The sequence below is a fragment of the Podarcis pityusensis genome (genome assembly GCF_964106645.2).
Source record: "Podarcis pityusensis genome assembly, chromosome: 9".
In the NCBI taxonomy this organism is placed as follows: domain Eukaryota; kingdom Metazoa; phylum Chordata; class Lepidosauria; order Squamata; family Lacertidae; genus Podarcis; species Podarcis pityusensis.
Window position 1 is genome coordinate 35,466,094 of NC_138034.1, and position 25,642 is coordinate 35,491,735.

Here is a 25,642-nt window from a genome sequence, read left to right on the forward strand (position 1 = left end):
ACCCAAATAGCAGCACACACTGTGAAAACATAATGTGATTCCACTGTATGTCCCTCTGAATCGCTGTTCAATTTTGAAGCGGTGTTTCTGTCTAAAGTTGCCTTGATAATGGTGAAGAGTGAAAATGCAAGCTGCAGTATGTGGCCTGACACGGTGAAAGTAGGTGAAGGGGGAAGATAGGGTGGAGCTGTGAATATAAATGCGGAGAATTTCATATTTCAACCCCATCATGAATATTCCCATTTATTTTAGCCAGACTAATAGGAAAAGACAGGTAAATCTTAAAGGATTGAGAGCAAAAGCTCAGGAAGGATAAGCCAATGAAATTCAGAGGATTATGGAGGAACTGAGAGAGCTTATGCAAATGTGATTGCTCTAGAAAGACAAGCTGACAATCTCACAAGGCCATGTCCCCTTGCAAGAGCTGACAGTTTGGAAATACATACAATTGTTTCCTAAAAAGTATTACAAATCATTCACAGAGTTGCTAACTTTCGATTTGAAAAGCAACAAAAGTAGAGCATCATGTAGATTGGGGACAGAGCCTGATCAGTTTGGGATTAAAGTGGGTGAAAGCATTTGGGGTGCATGTCTGGAGTTTATTGATTGCCTGCCAGAACGTGGCTTTGTCTGAAACAAATTATGCATAAGAACAATTGTTAGAGTCTGGATCTTAAACCTGATGGTAAATAGGGCTGTATCCAACTAAGACATCCTATTTCTGCAAGGATTTCCACTTATGTAATGGGACTCCGCCCCCCAACCCTGCAACTCATTTTCCTGTGTGCCCTAAATCTGTTTTAGGGGTTTCCTCAAACTGCCAGGACAGATTTGGGGAGTGTGTGGGACACATGCAGGGCCATTTTGAGAGGCTGCCCACCTGTCCAACATCTGATTTCACCAGGACATCTGGTGAAGTGTTTTTCTTTGCCTGTAGAATTTGAACTCAAACAACACAGACAAAGGAGAATATGTCACCTGATATCAGGGTAATGTCAGGTGATTGGTATGTGGACAGCCCCACCCACCCCTCAAAATAGCTTGTGGGGACTGAGAAGGCCATGATCTGGTCTGCCCGCTGAATCCAGTTCCCCACCCCAGTACGAATAATTGCATCTTTTATATGAAATAAAGGTAGGTTCATTTCAGAGGTTGTGGGGTTGGTTTTCAGATTGTTGCATGCATATGTACATTGTACTTTATATATTGATAAGTTATGAAAATCTGGAGGTGTAAGGTACTCTAATGACATACCTGAAGGTGATCCTCTAGCTATGAAGAAAAATGTAGAATCCTGGAAGTTAAAAAAATGACATAGATGTGCATATAAATTGGTTCTGAGTCAGTGATGAGAGAAGATGGTTTGCAGAGATGCCACCAAACTGCAGGGATTGAGAAATCATTATGCATAGCATAGTTTCCAACCAAACTTAAAGCTATCCTAATATTTATTTCTTGATAACACTGAAGAATCTGTGTATAGTTGACACTGATGACCGTTAGCAGTTGAGTGTGGCATTATGGGAAATGGTGCCTAGCAGAGGAAAGCTGATAAAAGAATTATGGGTTCCAGAGAAAGGCAATAATTTTTGCCTTCAACTCGTCTACAGGCGTGGACTTTGGATGATACGATTGTCTCTATGAATTTCTAACAATTAATATTCCACATCCCATAGCATGTTTCTTTCTGAGAAATATTATGGTCCTGAATGCCCGAAGCTTCTCACATATCAAAATGCTTTGAGCATTTTGTCAGTTGCCAAGCAGTCAGGAATTACTCCCTCTAGCTCTGCTGACACCTGTCTGTTATAATATATATCTTGCTGCACCATTGCCTGTTTTTTTATTACTATTATTTTACATCTCAAAATTCTCTATACCTTTCTTAAGGCCTCTCCTAGACTATAAGATCTGGACTAGATGTGATGTCAGTTGCATGAATGCAATCAACCAACATGTTTGTGATGTGAATAGCAGGCCTACAAAAACCTGAGCAGCCTCGGGCCTATGTGGAATGGGGAAAGATAAGTTGAAGTCTCTCTTTCTGCTACAAAAATGCCTTCTTAGCCACTGCTACTTATGTTTTGAAAGATGCCTCTATGAGCTGCTGTTTCCTTTATACTTTATAATATGTTCACATCCACACCATTCATTTAAAGGACATGGCTGCCCACGGCCCACAAGAATCCTGAGAACTGCAGTTTACCTTCACAAAGTTAAGATTTGCAGCACAACAAACAACAGTGCCCAGGCAGTGGCAGAGCTTCATGCTCCGGCACCAGGGGGCAGAGAGGAGGTAGGGGTGGGGCTGGCGCATGTCCTGGGGGCATGGCGTGGTGCCCGCAGGGGCATGGCGCCCAGTGTGGGCGGGGGGACAGCCGTGATGGCACCCTACTGGGATCGTGCTCCAAGGGGCGGTGCGCTCCCCCCGCACTCCTTTTGTGTGCCCAGGATGCTTTGGGTAAAACAATGTGCTTTAAATGTATGGGGTAGATATGACCTACCCTGGGCAAGGCAAAGCGGGAAAATGCCTAGTCTGAATAGGTAAGGTAGAACCCTCTGCTATCCAGGGAACACCCCAGTTGTAGCATACCTTCCAAGTGTCCCTATTTTCCAGGGACAGTCCGAGAATTACAAAGGCCATCCTGGCTTCTGAATTGATTCTGGAATGTCCCTATTTCCCCTCCCATCACCACTGCCACCAAGCTTGGGGAGGAGTATGAGCCGGTGCTTGTCCTGAGTGCCAACAATGGTAGCTGCTGTGGCTGCAAGGAAGCATTCTGTTGCCTCTCCATGGTCGCCGCTGCCTGCCTCCTCCCTTGGCAACTTGTAGTGGCTGCTGGAAGGCAGGCAAGGAGGAGAGGCTGCCACCCAACCCCACATGATGTACTGGCTTGGGGGGGGAGGCAGAGGGCACGGCAGCCCTGGGCAGGAAAAAAAGGGGGAGTGGAGCAGAGGGCAGGGAGTCTTTTAAAAAATGCTTTGTGCATCTATGTCTAATCTTGCCTCTTTCTAAATTTTATTTATTGGTGCATGCTTTTCTTTTGTAAATCTAACTAAGAATAAACTAAAACAAAATTCAGATTAAGGCATTTTTCTCAGGACAGTAGAGGGTGGGTGTGCTGTGTCCTATTGGTGTAAGTGGTGGTGGCACTCACCCTTCTTCTAATAGAAAATGCTCTACAGATGGCGGGGGGGGGAGACACAAAAAATGGGGTGTGAAGGAAGGTCTGGGAGTGTGAGAAATGTCCCTATTTTCATCTGAGTAATGTTGGAGTGTATGTCTGTAGCCCTGGTTGTTCACCATACGTGGCAGAAGTACAAAGATCTATTGGTTCCTGAAGAGAATGGCAAATAGAGAACGTTTCTGTAGTTGCGAAGGTTCCGATTTTCTTTAAAATGAGTCCTGCCCATTTGCTTTATGTTTGAGCCTAGGATTACAATGACACATCTTTCTGCCAATTATCCATGACCCATGGAATATTCCTCCTTTATCCATTGATCTTTCAAGATTGTTTTCCATGTAGATAGACATTAGCGGACTTTTTAAACTTCAGCAATAACGTGCCATAACATTTCCTAGCAGTTCTGTCCTATTAATTCTCTGAAAATCTAAGGACAATGTATGTTAATTGAACTGTAATGCTACGATCGAGTGATGTACTGCTAATGGTATGTGTACCTGTAAGTTAGATATAATTGCTTTAATTGTTCCTTTTATTGAATGTACAAACACCTCTAATGCAATTCTACCTTCAGAGCCAATAGAGTGAATAGTTAAGCGATTTAATATATGTTGTCCCCCTACAGTTCAATGCTGGGGAAATTAATTTAATTTTGTGCAGTCTTCAAGCAAGTGTTGGACTAAATGCAATTAGTTTACTGAGACATGAACAAACCAAGGACAGGATTTAATTATATTTGTAGAAACATAATCTAAAGCATTAGGCTGTGTTTCTTTTACTATCTAATGGTCCTTGATTTAATCTTTACAGGTAAATAACCCAGATTTTTTTTTAGTAATTACAAGACAATGGACAGACTAATCCAAGACACAGGCAGATGGTGCTGACAAGGATCAATACACAGCACTTTTAAACAGGCATCAACATACACAACAAAATGAAACAGAAACGTAAAAGAGATGGTTCCATGGGATGCAGGGACTTGATGAATAGACTTTCTTATTTCAGTTATATGTACACTTCCCTAAGAGTAAGACACATTCAACACAGTGGAACTTACTACTCTATACCACTGAGCCTCTTGGGCTTGTCGATCAGAAGATTGGCGGTTTGAATCCACACAATGGGGTGAGCTCCCGTTGCTCTGTCCCAGCTCCTGCAACCTGGCAGTTCGAAAGCACACCAGTGCAAGTAGATAAATAGGTACTGCTGCAGCAGGAAGGTAAACGGTGTTTCCATGTGCTCTGATTTCCATCACGGTGTTCTGTTGCGCCAGAAGCAGTTTAGTCATGCTGGCCACATGACCTGGAAAGCTGTCTGTGGACAAACGGCGGCTCCCTTGGCCTGAAAGCAAGATGAGAGTCGCAACCCCATGGTAGCCTTTGACTGGACTTAACCATCCAGGGATCCTTTACCTACTACTGAGTAAACATGCAGATTGTGCAGTTATGAAGTGCAAAATTACTCAAGGCTCCTAATACTCCAGGGTATATTCTTGCTTGCCCCACCACAAATCACGATAATTGCATACTATTGTTTATTTTACTGTCCTGTACTACCTCCATTATGGAACTCAAAGTGGCATATATGTGATTCCCAGGTTGCCTCTTATTCAGAAAATAACCAGATCTAGACCTAGGATAGGAAGGTTGCTGTATCCTGTGGCTTCAGATCATGTTCTTTTTAGACCTAGGCTGGCAAGCTGCTTCTTCCCCTGTGTTGTGAGATGACATGGATGTTTCATATTCTGTTCTCTGAAATCTCTTTGAACCCGCTTGGTTATTAACTGTGAAAAATCACATAAAGTATTTATTCAAGGCATGTTTCCGTATCATCATGAGAACACACTCATGAGCCTGACGCTGCTAGTTAAATTAAATAGGTGTTAAAGCTTTTTTAAAACGATAGATGGAAAGCAGAAACTATAAAATGCAAACATTCACTTGTAAGATCTTCTAACAACATTGAAAGTGTGGTGTTTTGCTTCAGTTTAAGATTAATTGATATGCCACCAGTTATGTGGCTACCAATTTCTACAGTTTTTTCCCTTCTATTAATCACACCAGCTCTTATTTTGAAGTTCACAGGACTAAACCGGGAATAACGCCCTTCAAGGTAACTTAGTGCAAATGCAATCTGAACCAGTCATATATCCTCCTTTTCCCACAGAGAAATAAAACTCTTAAATTAACTTCATATTGAAGTTCAAGTTAATTGGTATTTGGAAAAGGTTATATCCCCAAGGAACTGACTTCATATTTTATTCCAACTGCCACTCTTCCTACTTTTGCCTCGTCTTTTCTTTAGAATATCCCAGAAAGCAATGGAAATTCAAGCGGGAACTCTTGCAGTGTTACAATAGCATTGATGTTTGTTCCAGCCAAAGAACCATGGGTCTGGATCAGACAATATTTACCCTGGGTCAATCTCAGGCATATATGATGGAGAGTGGCAGCATGTCTTGCCTTCCTTTATCCCACCCAGCACACTTTTCCTTCCTTTGGCATCCCAGTTGGAGGGATGATAGGCTCTGAATACCATTTGAATAGGGATTTCAAATAGGAAAAGTTTCATAGGTTTGTTTTGCATAGGTAATATCAGAGGAAAAATACAGGAATCAAGTATTGATTGGGCCCGATGTGCTGATGCCCACAGAAGACAAGTTGAAAGTGACAATGTGCAATGTTCTGATGGAGCCTATCGGTGTTAAATCTAGTGTGCGTAGGTGCTTTTTGAACGTTGCACCTTGTCAAATTCAGCTTGTCTTCCCGTATGGGACATTCCCAGGCCTCCCTGATGTTCTACCACCGAGCTGTAAACCTTCCTCAAGTGGATATCCATACAATACACAACATTTGAAAGGTTTGTTGCCATACACATAGGAAATGATGCCAATTATTCATACGTGAGGAAAAACTCTGCCAGAGAATCCATGCAGTCCTGCCTTGACCAATGCCTTTCCCCACCCCTGCACTATCCTGTTAAGTGACAATGACACTAGTATTGGGAGAAAAGCCCCATGACATCACCCTACACACTAGACACTCCTATCTCCATCACTGTCCTAAAACCTTCCAATCTCAAACAAGAAGTGTCTACACACACACACACACACCACTAAGCATTTTGTGTACGTTTGCAACCTCAAAACATTTTAGAAACTGTTTCATCCTAACTTTTCATGTGTTGATCATTCGCTGGTTAGAATGAATTTCTTTTTTCTACTCGTGTTATGCTTTGCTAATTGCATTATATGGTTAGCTTTAATTTGTTACAATCATTAGTTTTCCTCATGTAAATTCTAATTAACATTATTTCTACATCACTACAATAAATTATTAAGGGAGATGGTTGTCCTGAAGGACACCACTTAGGCACTCCCTCACTCCCAGCTCAGTGACCTGAATGGAGATGTGGACAGCTTAGTCCGGGCATAGAGAGAATGAGATGAAACTATAATGTGTTTGCCAGAGAACACAATATGCTTTCCTACTAGAGCATTTTATTTAGGAGAAAGTGAGGCATGTATTTCCAAAACAAATGATTAAGAAAATGGAAGGGGAGCTCCTGAGATGCCACGTAATAGTCACCTCTTTATTAAAAACTTGGTGCTTCTATTGGCTGTGGAAGTTCATAAGTGACAATGACAGTACCAGTCTAGGACATTTTGCTACCTAAAGTGTATCCCACGGGTATGTACCTCCATCTGGTAGAGCCAATGCTTGAAAAAGTCTGATGGCCCCTCCACACTGTTGTTCTGTTGTGAGTGTCTTCTGCAACATGTTCTTGATACCATAATGACCCATTAGTGGTGGATTTATTCTGCTTTTGTTTTGTTCTGTGATGTTGCCCCAATGTTATCACATTCCTGCTGTGTGGAGGGGCCATAGCACAACAGAAGAAGGAGAAAAACAAACTAGAATATTTGTGGTAGGAACAGTTAGGGATTCAAGAAGGAAGTTATGGAAGAAGAACTGATTTCAAATGAAGGGTGACCATCCTCAAACATTTGCAGGCACAAACAGTATCAAAGGCGGGATTGTGTGTGACCACCCTGATAATAGCATGCACATATATAATCATGACTTTACAATAGAAATGATATCTGGAGGGATCCTTACTGCACTATTCAGACACTAATTCCTACCTTCATCAAGTCTCCTCCACTGATGGTGCCACTTGAAGGAGGCTCCTTCAACTAGCTGCAAGGACAGGTTCAAGGACAGACCACAGGCTAGGAACAGGTGGACAATTTTGTATGGAAGTGAAAATACGTGATACCTATTGTACTTACACTTCACATTTTTCAGCAATCGTTGGCTTTTTTGCCATTTTCTCTGCATTTTTTCTCCTTGTTATTCTCCGCCTTTCTTTTCCTTCATGCATAATTAACAGTTCCTCTTCATCTTCCAGTCTTTCTCTTTTTACTTTTTTTTTTTAACAAAATGTTATAAGAATGAGTAGTTAGTCATCACTTGTAATTAGAAACAGCAACAGACAGCAAAACTCAGTCATGTTTAATAAGGCTACAGTACTCTTCCAGTGTAGGGGGAAAGTGGTGTAGAAACATGACCTACTTTCTCTTTCACCATTTTTCAGGTGCACTTCTATTTACCAGCTACACAGATTAGTCCTGGCTAAATAATCACTCCCTATCTTCAGTTCCTGAAGATGATATTTTAAACAATCTTATCATGAAAGAACATTTTTATGCCCATAAATCACCAGGCAAACTATCTTAGCCTTTCTTTTTAAAAAAATGTATTTTAGTTTTTTGAAGAGCTTTTCTTGTGAAATAGATAAAGTCCTTCCACTGAACTTAAAACAGAGCAATCAGTTTCAAACTCAGTCCATGCATTACTCACACATATAGTACAGATCTGTGTTTAGCCCCACTTCCAAAATTATGCTCCTCCTCCTGCCCCAAAAGTTAAGACAATCATTTACACTATAATATCTGCAGTGGGACGTCTTCCCTATGCATGGAATCTCCCTGTGCAATTTAGAACTCTGCTCACCCAAGTTTGTTCCATGGATTCCATGGATTCCGTTCAACTTCCAAGGTATATCTGTACTCTATTTCCAACTTAAGAATGGAAAGCATAATGCTGGTGAACAACAAAAGAGGTTTAAAGATGCTCTCAAGGCAAATCCAAAAAACATGTAATATAAACACCGACAACTGGGAAACACTGGCTTGCAAGTGCTCCAATTGGAGAATAGCCTCTACCAAAGACATCATGGACTTGGAAGAAGAATGAACTCAGGGGCTGAAAAGGAGAAGTGAACTAAGAGGAAGGCACATTTGGCAAATCCTCACCGTCATCAATTCCTGCCCGGAAACCTATATCCCCACTGTGGAAGGATGCAGAATTGGCCTCCACAGTCACTTACAGACACACTCTTAAGACCATATTCATGGAAGACAATCTTACTCAGCCATAAGAGATTGCCAAAGAAGAAGATACTAAAGGAAAGTGTACATAAAAATGCATATACTAGTAAAAAAGAAATAAAGATAAAAGAATAGCATACCCAAACACACTGTGATGGAAAATTGCTTTGCAAGAATGTGTGTATTAGGGAAACTTGCATACAAGCATGTGTATGCTAAGAAAATGTTCATGAGGACTTTAAAAAATATCACAAACTGATGTGAACATGTGGAAAACTGAATTTAAGATTGGAAAAATTTGGGGAGGAAATTGACAGTCACCCATTCCAATACTCACTCCCTGCTAGGTCAGAATGTAAAAAGAAACCATAGAAAAGCAACTTTCAAGTGAGATGCAGAGGAAGCAAAAGAGGGAGGTGTGAGTTTTAGGACTCTGTAAGCTAAACTATCTTGGGGTGGTGGCTGCCTCTCTGGAAATATGATGAAAGCAGCGGCTCTGGCTGTCTGTTTAAACTGCGCCTCCACCTATGCTCAGCGCATATGCTTGAAAAATAAACTCAAATATTATAAAATGCCACAAACTTCCTTCCACATGATAATGTCTCATAGCTCAAAAAAAGTGGGGTGGGTCCATTCAAAGCAGTTAACTTTCAGCTTGCATGTTTTCCAATAAAGGCATCTGAAGGAACTGTCTGACCCTCAGCTGCAACAAAACACACTAATGAACAAGTGCCGGCCTTTCTATCGAACAGGGCAAAGCAGTCTGCCTCAGGCAACAGATTTTGCCTCAGGTGTCAAAATACTTTGGGCTCCCTGCAGCAAACAACCCATTAGTGGTTCACTGGACCTGCTGTGAACGCTGCAGTGGAGTCAATTCACTGGTCAAACAGGAGTCATTCGTCGCTTCCTCGCAATAAATAACTCTGCTGCAAAGCCATTTACATGAAGCAGAGATCAGTCAGTAGCGATTTAGCTGTGTGTGACATTAAGCAAGGCATTATCCGGCCTGTAAGCATGAGCCCTCAACCATAGAAGGAAAGGACAATAAGGACAATTTCCAGGTTCACTTCCAAAAGCAACAGGTATGACATCCTATTCACCCAGGGATGACAGAAGATGACTTGGCTGCAGCTGTGGCAGGCAGCAAAGATTCCAGCTGGGGATTAAATATGAAAATACGTATTCTTAAAACATGGGTTGAAATTGTCACCTTATTTATTTTCCATGCTGCCCCAGATAATAGTAAGTCTTTTTAATTTAAAAGTGGCATGTTCACTGGGTAGGTGAAGTTACAGGCTTGCTTTCAACATTAGTCATACTAAGAACAGACTCATGTAAATTAATGTCCATGAATATCTCAGGTCAATTTATTACAGCAGGTCTACTCTGAGGAGAACTTGGTTGGGTACAATCAACAGTTTACATATCTCTGGCCCCTACTTACTTGTTCCATTTCAATTAGTGTCATAATCTCCTGTGAATACAGGTTAAAGAAGATTGCTTTTCACTGCAGTCGTGTCCTCCCAACATTGATTTTGCAGTATTACTAATCTTCTAAGTTAATAAAGCAATGTACTTAGAGGAAATGAATGTAGATTTTCCCCCTTACCTAAAAAGGAAAGTGATATTTAATCATCTCATATATTCTGTCCAAAACCTTCTGAGATAAGTCACTAAGGCTGCATACACACCATACATTTAAAGCTCATCTAAAAGCATGTGACTTCCCCCAAGAATCCTGGGAACTGAGATTTGTTCAGGGTTCTGGAAGCTGTAGCACTGTGAGGGGTGAACTTGAGTTTTTGGGAATCTTTGGGGAAGCAATGTGCTTTAAAAGTGCTTTAAATGTATGGTGTATACACAGCTCTTCATTCCCATTTTCTAAGGAAGTAATGCAAACAGGATTGAAGATCAGGGCTCATGAAAACGGTTCATGTGGGTAACCCTGCGAGACCAATTAATAATCCTGGCTCTGGGACAAAAGGACATTTATTAAGCATTTCAATGCAGCCCATGAGGGGAATGGCGCATGGAACAGTGGAATACAGTAACTTTTATACAGTTTGCATGTGTATTTGAATTGGTTTTCAGTGTTTTGTTTTGTCACTTGTGTGTTTGCCACCTTGGGCTCCTCTGGGAGAAAGAGCAGGATATACATTTTAAAACTCTTACTACTACTACTACTTCTACTACTGAATACACCACATACACAGAAAGGAGATGTACAACACCATGTCCTCTAGCTCCACCCCCACTGGCCTCACCTACTGAAATTTATACATTCAGTGCAAAGTTTGAAATACAGTGGTGCCTTGCAAGACGAAATTAATCCGTACCGCGAGTGTCTTCGTCTAGCGGTTTCTTCGTCTTGCGAAGCAACCCTATTAGCGGTTTAGCGGATTAGCGCTATTAGCGGTTTAGCGGCTATTAAAGGCTTAGCGGCTTAGCTGCTAAAAGGCTATTAGCGGCTTAGCGGCTTAGAAAAAGGGGGGGGGAGTGAAAAAAAACTCAAGACTCGCAAGACATTTTCGTCTTGCGAAGCAAGCCCATAGGGAAATTCGTCCTGCGAAGTGCATCGAAAAACGGAAAACCCTTTCATCTAGCGGGTTTTCCGTCTTGCGAAGCATTCGTCTTGCGGGGCACCACTGTACATGCACGTCAAAAGATAGTACAGCATATGACCATAGCTGTCAACGTTTTCCTTTTTTAAAGGGAAATTCCCTTATTCCGAATAGGATTCATCGCAAGAAAAGGGGAAAGTTGACAGCTATGCATATGACAGTGGGGGCAGGGCCAACAGGCAAAGTCCCTCCCCCTGCCTCCATGAATTGAATGTATATGTAAAGGCGGCCATTTCAACTCTCCTAGTATCTCTCCGAAACATCAACAAAGATGCTTTTCATGCTAATTTCTTCTTTATCAATATGTGGCCTAATTCACACATGTGCACTTCCACATACACACACTTGCCTCTAGGCACCCAAATTGCTTCTGATTTCCAGGGATAAAAGGCAGTTGCAGGTGCACCGTGGCATAGAAGCCTCATTGCATAGGAAACCACCTTTACAAGGTCAGGCCCATCATTGCTTTCTCTGACTGGCAGTGGTGTTTCAGGGAACAAAGTCATCCAGATGTTTTTTCTTCATCCAGATGTTTTTGACTAGATATGCCAGGGATTGAACCTGGGACCTTCAGCATACAAAGCATGCAAGTCTATTGCTGAGCAATAGCTCTTCAAAATGAAGCCTTTGGCTAGACGGATGAGGAGGGAAAAAAACCAATGTCCTAGAAGTATATTGGATGCTTGCACCAATATTTGTTTCCTTTTATTGTGTGGCTGCTTCCTAATATTTATGCACTCCCCATTCTGTGTGCTGATAGAGGTTCTGAAATAACTCCTGTGGTAATATTGGCATAGGTGAAAGGTCTAAGGGAAAAAAATCCACAGCAAACCAAAACCCAAACAAATCCCAGGCACACTAGACCATGGAAACAGAATGACAGCTTGTGCTTTGCATCCTTCAGTCACTGAGCAGCGTAATTTTTGAAGTGTCATGCATTTCCATGGCAGACTGAACATTTTACTTCACAAGCTGGCAAAGATCTGCTCAAGAAGGCAGAATGTGACCTAGATATTTTCAAACTGACCCTGAACTGACGAGGCCTTGAATGAAGGAAATGTTTTTTCAGCAGCTGAATATGGAATGACTGATTGCAAGTGTGTGGAGTATTTATGATTAATCCTATTAAATGCTGGGCCACTGATGACAGTAGATTGCAAACATCTCCACTTTCCCAGGAATGAGCATATGACAGCCTTTATATGCTTGCCATACTGGTAGACTGACTAACAGTTTTTGCAGTCCAACATACAGGTGATATTGCCATTCATACTGACATTAAAAGATTCTGTAGCATTTTTCTTGACGGAAAAATTGACCACATGTCATTGGGTTGTATCAGGGCCGGCCCAACACACACAAAATGGGGCCTCTCCACCAGCCAGGGAAGAAGAGGTGAGTGAAGATCTACATCAGGAACAAAGAGGGGGGTAGATTTAGCCTCCAAGGAGCACGCCACAGCTGTTGCTGCCACAACAGCAGCAGCAGTAATACATTCCTTGAAGGCCAGATCTGCTGCCCCTGTGGATCCTGCCACCAAAGGCAGTCCCCTCACCTTGCCTCATGGGTGGTCTGGCTCTGGGTTGTGTCCAACATTACTCCTACTCCTACTCATGGTAGATCTACTAAAATGAATGAACATGACTAACTTAGGCTTCTTCATTTCATGGATGTACTCTGAGTAGAACTTCTGGCGCCACCCACAACTGTTGTGTGAGCTACCCATCCCACTATAGTGTCTCCTTTTCCTCTCCTGTCTCTGGGACAGCCTTTATTGAAAACCATTAAACTGCCATTTTGTTTACATTCTCAATAAAACTCAGTTTCTGATAAAAGCCCTGCTCTTGTGCCTGTTGCTCTCCCAAGCAAAGAGCCCTGGTTATGGAGATCAATAACTTTTATGAAAGTTGATTTCTTTTTCAAATCTGCTGTTGCCAAAATTCATTTTGCTGGCAGCTTATTAGATATCTTGAGGAAAGAAAGTTAATTCTGTCATTGTGAATTACTTATAATGCACATGAGAGATGCTTTAAATTTTATCTGCAGTTTTAACAGAAAATGTTATTTAACAGAATTCTTTAAAATCTCCTTGAATGTATATTGAGGACCTAAAACTTTTAAAGATCAATAATACTGAGCAGTTTGAAAATAATCTTATATGTCAGTCTACTACTACCTAGTTGAGAGGCTTAACATGCATGAGGAGATCTTTGAATGGATGCGCAGGGAGGGTGTGGGTAGCGGATGACCCGTGCTCTCCTCGCTGGTCTCCAGCAAGGAGTCCTGGAGCCCCTTCGCCAATTCCCCCATCTGCCCCCCTTTATCCCTGGTGTTACGCTGATTTCCTTCCCCAGCTGGTGAGCTGCCTCCCCCCCTGCTGGGCCCTTCTCCAGCATCGCTTGAGAGCCTAGCCTCCGCCTCTGGCTCCGATGTCAGTTCCCTGACATCCACCTCCCCCCCATGACCCAGGATTTGGGGGGAGGGTTGCTTTGCATGATATATTTGGGTCCCAACCAAGCCTGTAACTGTAAGATGGGAATTTGAAGTAAAAAGGACTGCTGAACTGGTCAAGCCAATCTCCCTATTAAGGTAATGGGCCTGGCCAAGTCTGTTTGGCATCAATTTACGTGTCTAAATAGTTGGTCAAGTGCAGATGCATTGAGACAAAGATACCTGGCTGGTGATGCTCTTTCAAGAGAGTGATAAGAAGCCTCCCTCCCCCATCAACTAGCTGGAGACCACATCTTCTTGTAGGTAAGAGAACAACAGGCCAGGAGCTATCCTTTTTCTAAACTGAAGTTGTGAGCTAAGAAGACCCAATACTCTGTGCTAAAACCAAAGCTATGACCTTGCGGAAGGTCTCCCCTAAAAACTCAATGAGGAAGCAAGATCTGTTGCAGGGTTAGTGCTGTGAACCTTCCACCTTATGATCAGGGTATAAATAAAATCATATATCCTAAGGATACTACAGTCTTCAGTCTTCCTTATTCAAAGAAACTGAACTCTGTGTATGTTCTGGAACCCTTGTAGTCTCTTGTAGCTCAGAGACGGGGTGGTGGTGGTGTTGAACTACTGTGTAGAATAACATAGAGACAGGCAGTATTCCAAATGCCTTCTCCACATTAGCTTAGGCCAGGTGGCTGGTTATCATTTTCATGATAAAAGTTATGTTGCTCATGAATGTTCTAGGAAGAGGAGATCTTATCCTCACTTTTTCAACCTGCATCTAAGTCATTATGGCACTCAATAAAACACCATCACCCTGGTTCTCTTTACTAACAAGAGATGTGATAATGATTAATCTGGAATGAATAGATTTCATCAGACTTCTAAGAATCTGTTTACAAAGGCATGAGTAATGCTGATGGTAACTATCAGTTGAAATCTATATAGCAAACATGTAAATAATTTGATATTCTCTTTTCCATACACAGCAAAAGCTGCATTAAGGCTGCAAGGCTAAGCACACTGACTAGACTGTAAACTCCTTGAAACACAGTGGGACTTACTTCTGATATGATTGCATTGTAAGAGGCTGTTGTGGTATTAATGACTAATTCCAGAAGACAAAACAATCTCAGATTTCACACATTAAAAAAGTGCCCTCAAGGGAGCAGGAAGGGGAGGGGATTATTCTGCTAATGTGGCCATTCACTGCACACTAATGATTTACCACATTGATGCAACTACCGTGCATTAATCTAAAACAACCCATGGAGGCTTCAATTGTGTAAGGGAAGTGGGTATGTGAAGCAACTGCTAAGCACATTCAACTACAGTGGTACCTCGGGTTACATACGCTTCAGGTTACATACGCTTCAGGTTACACACTCCACTAACCCAGAAATAGTGCTTCAGGTTAAGAACTTTGCTTCAGGATAAGAACAGAAATCAGGCTCCAGCGGCGCGGCAGCAGCAGGTGGCCCCATTAGCTAAAGTGGTGCTTCAGGTTAAGAACAATTTCAGGTTAAGAACAGACCTCCGGAACGAATTAAGTACTTAACCCAAGGTACCATTGTATATGCACTTAGAATCGTCACTGCAACTGGGGACCTTGCTTCATAAGGGTTCCCAATCATGAGGTTTCTAAGGATGCTCAGACCTCTTTAGACCTTTTCACATTCAGGAGTGGAAGAGGAAAACCTGGCTTGGAGGCAGGATTGTTGAATGAGTACCTGCATCCACCCCACATTCCACCTCTGCTGCCCTTTCTTTTGAGCGCATGAAGAGGCCTTTAGTGGCTACTTCGCGATGCAGTGGAAACTCAACAATCCCTATGTATAACAAATGTTGCTTTTTAAAACAGACTTTAAAATTTCATCTAGAGGTTAATCAGCAACTAGTAAGAAATATCTTAAAAGCACTGCTTACCAATTATGCATCTCTAACAACAATGCATCACATCTAGCAGAAGACGCCTATGGATGTTAGCTGTAAGAAGAATAGACTTCAAATCCATACACCTACATTTGTATCTCTCTTCAAAGGTCATGGAAATAATAGATGTGTAGCCAAACACTGGCAAAACGTTCTACTTAAAATTCAGCTGTTCTCCCATGTCTGTTGGTACACATTACATCTAACTGATGTACTTTACAACCATCACAGGAACAGAATTCATAAAACATTTACTAATCAGCCATGCATTAGTTATATAGCCAAGGATTTTCTTTTTTTCCAAAAATAAAAATATGGAAATTACATGAATTGGGACTAGATTCCTCTTATTTAAATATATTTTGATGTGAATGCACAAAGCATCAGCAGATAAAATACCTGTTAACACCCAGGGATACACATTGAAGTTTGACAGAACATTACCATATGAATGAACTGCAAAAAAGGTGTATATAAAAGAAATCCTTTGTATTTCTCTTTAGTAATATCTGACACTACATGAGTTTGGGATAATGCATTTACTGCTTTGGGATTGATTGGAGAAGAATCAAATAGATTTATTTTTTATTTTTTTGTAAGTTAACGTACAGCTGCTTGCAGAAGTCCACTGACAACGTTCATCAACGTTCACCCAAGCTTGGTTACTGCACAGGAGCCAACAATTAATGTGTAATGACCTCGGCCATAATCCAGCTTGTTAATAAGACAAATTAGGCTTGTCAGTGAATCGGGCCACAGCTGAAACCACACTCTGAATACAATCTAAATATTCTGGCAGTGGAAAATGACTGGGGAAAAATATTTTGTTCCGACTACATGATGACTGCCTTCATGCAAGCCCCACAACAAAATTCTGAGCCTGATATTAGCCAAGCATGAATTGGGGTGTTACTTGACCTTTCTCCTGAAATGTTGAGAAGAGCAGAGTTCAGAAAATTTGTAAATATTGCTCTGCAAGTACGATAAAATTAATTACAGCTGGGGATTCCCAATTAAGCTAATTGTTTTCATCCTGGGCAAACTGTCTATATTGGTGTACCTGCAGAGAATAAATTATTGCAGGATGAGTTGTAGAACATCTGCTTTCCGTGTAGAAGTTTGTAGGCTCAATTCCTGGCAGCTCTAGCCAGGGCTTGAAATGTGCCTTTGTCTGAAACACTGTGGAGTCACTGCCCATAGGTGCAAACAGTTCAGAACTGCCTCCTGATGTGGAGGCAGAACATAATCACCAGGGTTAGTAGCCATGGATAGTTTTATCTGCCATGGATCTGTTTAATTCTCTCTTAAGGTCATCCAAGTTGGTGTCTATCATTACATCTTGTTGGAGAAAATTCCATAGTTTAACTGTGAAAAAGTACTTTCTTTTGCCTGACCTGCATCTTCCAACATTCAGCTTCATTGTGTGGCTCTAGTATTGTGTGTGTGGGGTGGGGTGGGTGGGTGGGAGAAAGAGAGAGAGAGAGAGAGCTCTATCCACTTTCTCCATACCATGAATATCTTTATACAACTCTCTCATGTCCTCTCTTATTCACATTTTCTCTAAACTAAAAGAAAACTGATCGGGTATGGATCATGTCATTGCCAGCAACACAGAAGCCAATGCCAAAAACTGTTGGGCAGGGAGAGGGTGTATTGGGTATTTATGAATTGCCCATTCCTCAAACAGAGCGTAGGGCAACATACAACATGCAATAAAGGATAAACAGCATAACTCAGCAGCAACAATCTATAAGAGTCAAGCTGCTTGAATCCTGTCTTACTGCTTTGATTTCCACAACTCTTTGAGGTAAGTCATATAATAATACCCAAAGACAGCCAGTAAGTTCTGTATCACAGTGAGGTTTGGACTACAATTCTTCCCATTTCAGGTCTAGCACTCACAGAATCATAGAATTGCAGAGTTGAAAGGGATCATGAGGGTCATGTAGTCTAACCCCCTGCAATGCAGGAAACTTAACTAAAACATCCATAACGGATGGCCATCCAATCTCTGCTTAAAAACTTCCAATGAAGGAGAGTCCTCTCAAGGGAGTCTGTCCAACAGTCAAACAGCTCTTACTGGCAGAAAATTCTTCCTAATGTTTAGTAGGACTCTCCTTTCTTGTAACTTGAAGCCAATGGTTTGGATCATAGCCTCTGGAGCAGGAGAAAGCAAACTTGCTCCATCCTCTATGTGACAGCCCTTTAGATATTTGAGGATAGCTCTCATATCTTCTCATAATAGTCTCATAATCTGGTGAACCGGGTTCGCATCCCCGCTCCTCCACATGCAGCTGCTGGGTGACCTTGGGCTAGTCACACTTCTTTGAAGTCTCTCAGCCCCACTCACCTCACAGAGTATTTGTTGTGGGGGAGGAAGGGAAAGGAGAATGTTAGCCGCTTTGAGACTCCTTCGGGTAGTGATAAAGTGGGATATCAAATCCAAACTCTTCTCTTCTTCTCTTCTCAGGTTCCTCTTTACCAGGATAAAGATAACCAATTCTCTCAACTGTTCCCCATAAGGCTTGTTTTCCAGACCCTTTATCAGCTTAGTCACTCTCCTCTGCACACATTCAAGCTTACAAATTTCCTTCTTAAATTGTGGTGGCCAGAACTGGACAAAGTACTCCAAAGCAGAATAGAGTGGTACTATGACTTCCCTTGGTTAGGACACTAGACTTCTGTTGATGCAGCCTATAATAGCATTAGGCTGCTGCATCATACTGTTAAGCTTGTGATCTACAAAGACCCCCTAGATCCTTTTCAAATATACTACTGGCAATCCAGATGTCCCTCATCTTATATTTGTGCAGCTGACTCTTCCTGTCTATGTGTAGAACCTTATGTTTGTTTCTATTAAGATTCATTTTGTTAGTTTTGACCCAGTTCTCCAACCTATTAAGGTCATCTTGAATCCTGATTCTGTCTTCATTGGCACTGGCTACCCCTCCCAGTTTGGTGTTATATGCAAATATGCTCAGCATCCCCTCAGTACCTTCATCTAAGTTGTTTATAAATATGTTGATCAACAATGGTCCCAGGACAGAATCCTGAGGCACCTCACTTGTCACTTTTTTCCAGAATGATGAGAAACCATTAGTGAGCACCCTTTGGGTTCAGTCAGTCAACCAGCTACAAATCCACCCAACAGTTACCTTGTCTAGTCCACATTTTACAAACTTCTCTGCAAGAATACCATGGGAGAGTCTTGTCAATAGCCTTACTGAAATCAAGATACCCTATGTCCACAGCATTCCTCTGATCCACCAAGCTTGTAACTCCATCATAAAAAGATATAAGATTTGTTTAGCACAACTTGTTTTTGAGAAACCCATGGGATTCTGCCAGCCAAAGTCGCTGCTTCAGTCCACCTCATGTGCAGGCTGGCCATGTAAAGGGACTGCCATTTTGAACTTTCTTATCACTTGTTGGAAGCAAGACTTTTCTTGCTGCCAAATACTAATTGTTTCTGATTAACAGCTCCAATTGAAGCAAGAGTACCTAGAACTGCCTTAGCCCTTGAGAAATAGTTATACAAACTATATTCATATATCACCAAAATCACCAGTCTGGAGTACAAAACACACAGCCCAGGTCCTAATGTGGTATTCCAAAGGGCCACCCATTTTCAACTCTCATCAGCCTGCTTACTAGAAAAGTCTGAACAAAGTTTCTTCTGAAAAATGTAGTGCCATCTTATTAAATAAATTGATTTTTATCTGCTATGGGACAACTCCTTCTAGGTGTCTCAACTAATTGCCAGAAATAATGAGAAAGTGTTGAAGAAAAGTAAATTATAGAAATGTAACTCCAATTATCTCATAAAGAAGACTCAGGACGTGATAAAAAGAGGGAATTAGTTACAGAAAACTTCTGAGAAGTTTTTATTTCAATTACTGTGTATGTCTCCTCCCATTCAAAGTCACCATATTACAGCAACAGCAATACATTCATTACATCCAATGAAGTACACCTTCATTAACTTGAACTGTATTTGCTTATTCCAATGAATTGTGCCCTCTAAATGAAGCTGACTCTATGGACTCTTGGGCCAGCTAATGAGTCTCCTTGTGCAAGAGCAATTAGCAGACAGCCTGTTAAGATGGCTGTCTTCTTTGCACTATTGGAACAATACAAAGCAGCCAATGCCAAAAGAAAGACAAATAGGCTCTGAATGGGTGGTTTATTCATGCATGCTTTGCTATATTATGATAAATAATTTTGCATCCTGTGCTTATGAGCAGAATCTCATGCACTCCTGAATGTCATATAATCAGGACTGTACTCAATGGACTGAATTATATTGCAGTGTTGCACATTGATGAGACTCAAATGTTTAAATGACATTTGCAAAATCAAGTGCTTTCAGCAAAATTGTTCCTCCACTATTTTGCCAATCGTTGCTGTTTAAGGAACTTTTGTACACGTTAAAATATATTTATTTATCACCCTTTCATTTCTAGAAAGCTCATGATAACTTTGCTGTTGAGATTTTTAAAACCATGATAATAGTTTTAAATGTGAAATGAAAACAAACTTCATCCAACAGAGCAAGTAGTCTGGCTTTTCTCAAACAACTGAAAATGACAGATAGTTTTTTTTAATCTTAACAGTGGACAGTGTTTTCAGAGGGTGCAGTCTTCACACTCAAAAAATATATTTGATCCCAAATGTAGTAAAAACTAGTTGAAAAAAGGGCCAGACTAGATGTGAAGTGTCTTTGCTTAGAAACCATCACTGGAGGAAGGAGTATGATTCAGATCAGGTCTGTAGATTTGGGGCAGCATTTGTCAACCCAATTTAATTCTTCCCCGTCCCTGAAGTCCATATTTTATCTGTCTTTCCCCAGCTCCTGCCTCCATGGCTAACAACTGCCTTGGCAGGAAATTAGCTAAATTACAGAAATGGAGGGTTAACTTCCCCACCCAGCAATGCAGCGCCAACTGAAACAGAGAGGATGCTTGATTGGTTTTAAACAAAGAAAAATATGTTGGGAGGTCCAGTCAGGGATATTTAATTTCTCTGTGTGTCCCACTAACATTGTGCAAAAGTTATGGAAGTGGTCACAAAACTGCACAAAAGCAGCAACCGCACCTTACTTTTAGATTAGGATTTTTCTGTAAGAACTTACATTAAGCGACTGGCACTTGCTTTAGGTTTCCAAACTTTTCTGTTCCAGATGCACAGTTGTTCTTCCTCTTCAGTGAGGCTCTGCTAACACATTTTGCCCAGCTGTAGATCAACAAAGTTGCTGCAAAGTATTAAAACACAAGCCCATTGATTTAGCATTGCAGTAAAATCTATTGTAAAGCACAGGCCATCAGAATATCACATAATTCTATTGAACACCTTGCTTTCTTCAGCAAGTAGCATATTTTGAGTCCTGTCACATGGCATTTAACTTCCATTATTGATTTTAATCATGATCAGCATCTATAATTCCTTTCCTCCACCCAATAACATAGGCAGGGTCCAAAAGGTTCTTCCTATAAATGTCACAATGAAATACTATGAATGGGGCATCAAAGGTGAAGATGAGTCATGAGGTGGAACAGCAATAAAAAACATTTTGAAGTAAGTACATGATGTGCAAGTATAGATAAAGAGCTTCAGCTTATACAATCAAAATAGGAGGAAATGCTTCCAGAAAATGTATTATCTTACTGGATTTCTTTCTGCAAGGACTATCTCAGGAAACAGTAACCTAAATCCTGTCCCAGTTGAAATCCATTTATGTTTCTTTATTGTTTCCCCAGGATGGGTTTGGGGGCAGTGTCACATTTTCAGTCTAAAGGTCATCTCTAAATCTAAAAACACAAGTGTTTCATCAAATTTTAGCCTATTCTTAGCTTCTTTTCTGAGATTATAGCTACAAAAGACTGAGTTCAGCTATTGTGGATTTTTAATTTAGCTTTAAATAATGTAATTGTCATATTCAGCCTAAAAAATTTTATTGGAGCTCTGTGAAATATTTCTAGTTTTCAGTGATGGGCTTTTAATGTATGCAGTCAGCATTAGAATTAATGAGTGCAAATCCAGCCCAAATTATTCATGATAACTAAAATACCCACTTTTAACCTTGACCTGTACTTCCACTTATACCTATGTACTTAGTAAAGACTAATTTTTTATTATTCTCACCCACAGAACATATACTTTCACTCTTTCCCTTAGTCAATACTATTGTGTTGAATGGAAGTCCTCACACCGTTTGGACTCTGAAATTTGCTGGCTTCATAAAGTGTATCTACACAATGCCTTTGTAATTTAATAGCTTGGTCATATAGCACCTTCATTCTGAAGACTTAACATGAGTCAAAGAAATCAAGACCAATGAGCTGTATTAAAGGACAAATATTTTATTAAAGGAAAGGACAAATTTAATTGACCAGAACATGTTAAGGTTGTGTTGGCAGATGCAAAATGTATATGCAGCAGAATCAAGGAGATTAGCACATATGGATGAATAAATAATCTGCAGAGTCAGTTGGATGCCCCTTCCCACCACCTCCAATTATGAAATGCAAATACACTATGAAGAAAATGTTTGAAGTCAAATAGAACACCCTCATCTCCCCAGAGATTTTACCTGGTCAACATCATACACAGAAGTCAGCAACCTACAGATCTGTCTGTAAACAGAAATATATAAACCTATATAAATCTATAAATAAGTATAGTAGTGGGATCTTCAATGTGGCATCATCATATAGACATATACCTGCTTTCTATGTATGAGTTTCAGAAGATTCAGAATCTCGAAGGACTTTGAATGATGTTTGCTAAAATCATTGCTACCATTAGCTACGGGCATTAGTGGAAGACAAAAAGCAATAGTACATATTTTTGTTCAGAAGTAAGTCCCACTACGTTCAATAGAGCTTATTCACTGGTTTAAGTGTGCACAGGGCTGCAGCTTTCTTTGGCAGCAACACACTTCACTTGAATCCCATATTAGAAATATGTCACTGCAGGTTAAGATATTTTGGGGGCTATAATTTATTTTCCTTTTGTTTATCAAGCTTATTGCTTTTCTGAAAGCAATGTATATCTGCAGAGCACTACCAGCTACATGAAATCAGGTCCATATTCCATCCTTCTCATGGAAGAATAACCCCAGACAGGGCTGGCTCAAGACATCTGGCATCTGACACAAACCACAAAATGGTGTCCATGCCCCTACCAGGGAAGAAGGAGTGAGAAAAGATCTACAGCAGAACAAGGGGTAAATAAAGATCTATGTTTGGAACAAGGGTGGGAGACCACCAGCAGCACCTCCTATTCGCCAAGAGGCTGCGGCAGAGGCAGCACTGGAGGGGGCACTGCTGAGGAGGGGGCAGATCCAGCCTCTAAGGAGCTCACCGGGGCCATGGATACTACCACAGCAGCGGCAGCAGCAGGCAGGCAGGCAATGCATTCCTTGAAGGTCGTATCTGTTGCCCCTGTGGATCCTGCTGCCTGAGGCAGTAACCTTACCTCGCCTCATGTGTGGGCTGGCACTGCCCCCAGAGAAGTACTACTTCCTGAAAAATATCCAAAGGTAACATCCTTGAGTTACAGGGAAAATCCATGAGCAGGAAACATGTCTCCTCCCATGTTGGTCTCTACAGCCAAAGCAGGGGCTGTAACTCTCCAATGGTTTGATTTCATCCCTGAATGCATACTCTTCCCTCATATCATGAGACAGACAGATGCCAACAGATGGTCTCAAATATGACAGGATGCTCATGCTTTTTGCATTAATTGAACAGCCAGTTGAGTTTAAAGTAATATCATGTTTGTGTGAAACAGCTCTCACAGAGATTATAAATCAGTAGATATCAATAGAGGCATGCTTTTCAAATCAGCCTAATAAATCAACAGCTCATCTGATTTGATCCTCGTTTTATAAGAAAGAAGGTGACATAAAGGAAACAGATTGCCTACAGTTCCCATAAGGACTGGAGAAGGAGTCTCAAAGAGGCTAACATTCTCCTTTCCCTTCCTCCCCCACAACAAACACTCTGTGAGGTGAGTGGGGCTGAGAGACTTCAGAGAAGTGTGACTGGCCCAAGGTCACCTAGCAGCTGCATGTGGAGGAGCGGAGACGCGAACCCGGTTCACCAGATTACGAGTCTACCTCTCTTAACCACTACACCACACTGGCTCTTAACATGCAATATTCTCACTTCACATATTTAGCCAATTTCGGGGGGGGGGCACAAAAACAGGATTTCTGTACCATGCATACTATTCCTGTTATTGTTGTTGGTATATGGAATTTAGTCGTTCAAAAGCAAAATTATACCATACACATTTTCCCCACTTGAAACGGCAACTGCAGGCAGTTTGTGTCAATTGGCTCTCATTTGGTTGCAACTATTTTAACCACACCAGATAGCATCCCCAAACCGTGAACCATTTCTTTCAGAGGGCTTGTAATTCCACCCAGAACAGCCAACTGGCCAATCTTCCAGACACCAGACCAAGCAATAGTCCCAATCTTCCTGAACTCCAAGGGCCACACAAACCTGACTTAAATAGTTTTACATGCCACACCAGTCTCCGAGTGGCGCAAGATTCCAGGGGTATCAGGCGTGCTCAGCAGGGTCTGTGTCTCCTTTTGGACAATGAGGCACAGTGGAGTCTGTGGAGTCTTTATGATATATGGTTTATTTGCACATATATACAACTTGCGTCTAAATGGAGAAAGCGCAGGGCATTCACATCCCAAGAAGGATCTGTTCCTCCTGTTGCTGCAGCTTCAGATTCCAAGAGACTCCCAACATCATATCAGATGCTCTTTGCAGCATAAAAGAGAATGCCTGCCTCATGCTCCGCTCCCCCTTCAGCTTCTAAAACTGACACTTTTCTCCTGTTCACTTACCTCCTCACCCACTGCAATTCTGCCCATCCCTCATGAAACTCTGCCCTTTTGTTTCTGCTAACTATCTCTCACCTCAGGGAGGGGCTTTGTCCATTATCTGTCCATTCCAGAGAGTCTCTGTTAATGACCTTCTTAATGGCTTGGCCATTCCAGTGATTACCTCCTGATAGTTCTTCTGCCAAGAAGCTTCCTGGACACATAAAAGCTTGTCTAGACTCTAGCTCCCACTAGACCCAGGTATTTAGGGGTTTGCTTAAATTCTAACCCTTTACTGAATCCAGATGTTTTAGGTGAGTCTTGCCACGCCCCCCCAAAAACATATAATAATACAGTTCAGTGTCAATAGTGGAAGGAAAATGTTAGATGTTGAGAAACTGATAAACAAGTTGAAGATACACAATTTTAGGGTGCAGCACCTCTTAACATACTGCAAGTGATGCAGGCACAATAACATGTCTATTTTACAAGATAAATCTAGATTCTGTCCTGCTCCCACCCTCCCAGTGTGGATTTAAACAGCTGCCAAGCAGAGAATAGGTCTTATTTCTTGCCTAACTGGAAAATGTTTTTAAATTGCTCCCCAGTGTGATGTTTGTTTCAAAATCCTTTGTGTAGCTTCAACACCTTATGGCTGCCGGAGAACACTTGAAAACACTTCTTGCAGTAGTTGTGTTTGCTTCTGACATTAGTGGCCCCTGTTCAGTTCAGTATTCTTTTAAATTTACCATTCTGCATTATAACAGCTGGCCAGCAAGTGCAAAAAGAGAAAAATCTTCCCATTTTATTGATTAAGGCCTCACAGAAGGAGAAGGGGACATATTTATTCATTAGAAAATGTACCCTTTAAAGATAGTGCACTTTCCAGAAGGCACTAAGAATAATGTATTTCTGACATAGCTATAGAAAGCAGAGTGGAGGGTTGCCTCCAGTCCTTTCAACCCCCCTCAAGACTGGTGTAAGAGGGGATGACACTGTAATTTGGGGAAATGCCTTGCACATTAGTAGGGATAGAAAAATCTGTTTCTAGGTTTTAAAAAATATATCCATAGAAATATGAAATACTATTTATATATTTCATCACAATATGTACATATTTATCACAATGTATGGCTTTCTAAATGTTCCCCCCACCCTATAATTGGAATCCAGGTCTCCCTAGTCCAAATTCTTTTTTTTTTTTAAAGGTGCATCCTTTGTC

General features: G+C 41.2%; 1 protein-coding gene across 3 annotated transcripts in view; it reads right to left on the bottom strand.

Annotated features, from left to right (window-relative positions):
- LOC308485760 (uncharacterized protein) overlaps positions 1-25,642 on the bottom strand; it is a 233,316-nt gene that overhangs the window by 111,306 nt on the left and 96,368 nt on the right. For 2 of the 3 annotated variants that reach the window (XR_013990699.1, XR_013990700.1), the window contains one exon: positions 20,710-20,829. Coding sequence is in view for 1 of the 3 variants with exons in the window: in XM_081021807.1 (XP_080877933.1) it covers positions 20,711-20,829 (119 nt within the window). In the remaining 2 variants the exon portion in view is untranslated. Of the gene's footprint in view, positions 1-10,024; positions 10,190-20,709; positions 20,830-25,642 lie in introns of those variants that run through there. The other variant, XM_081021807.1, reaches the window with a different exon arrangement.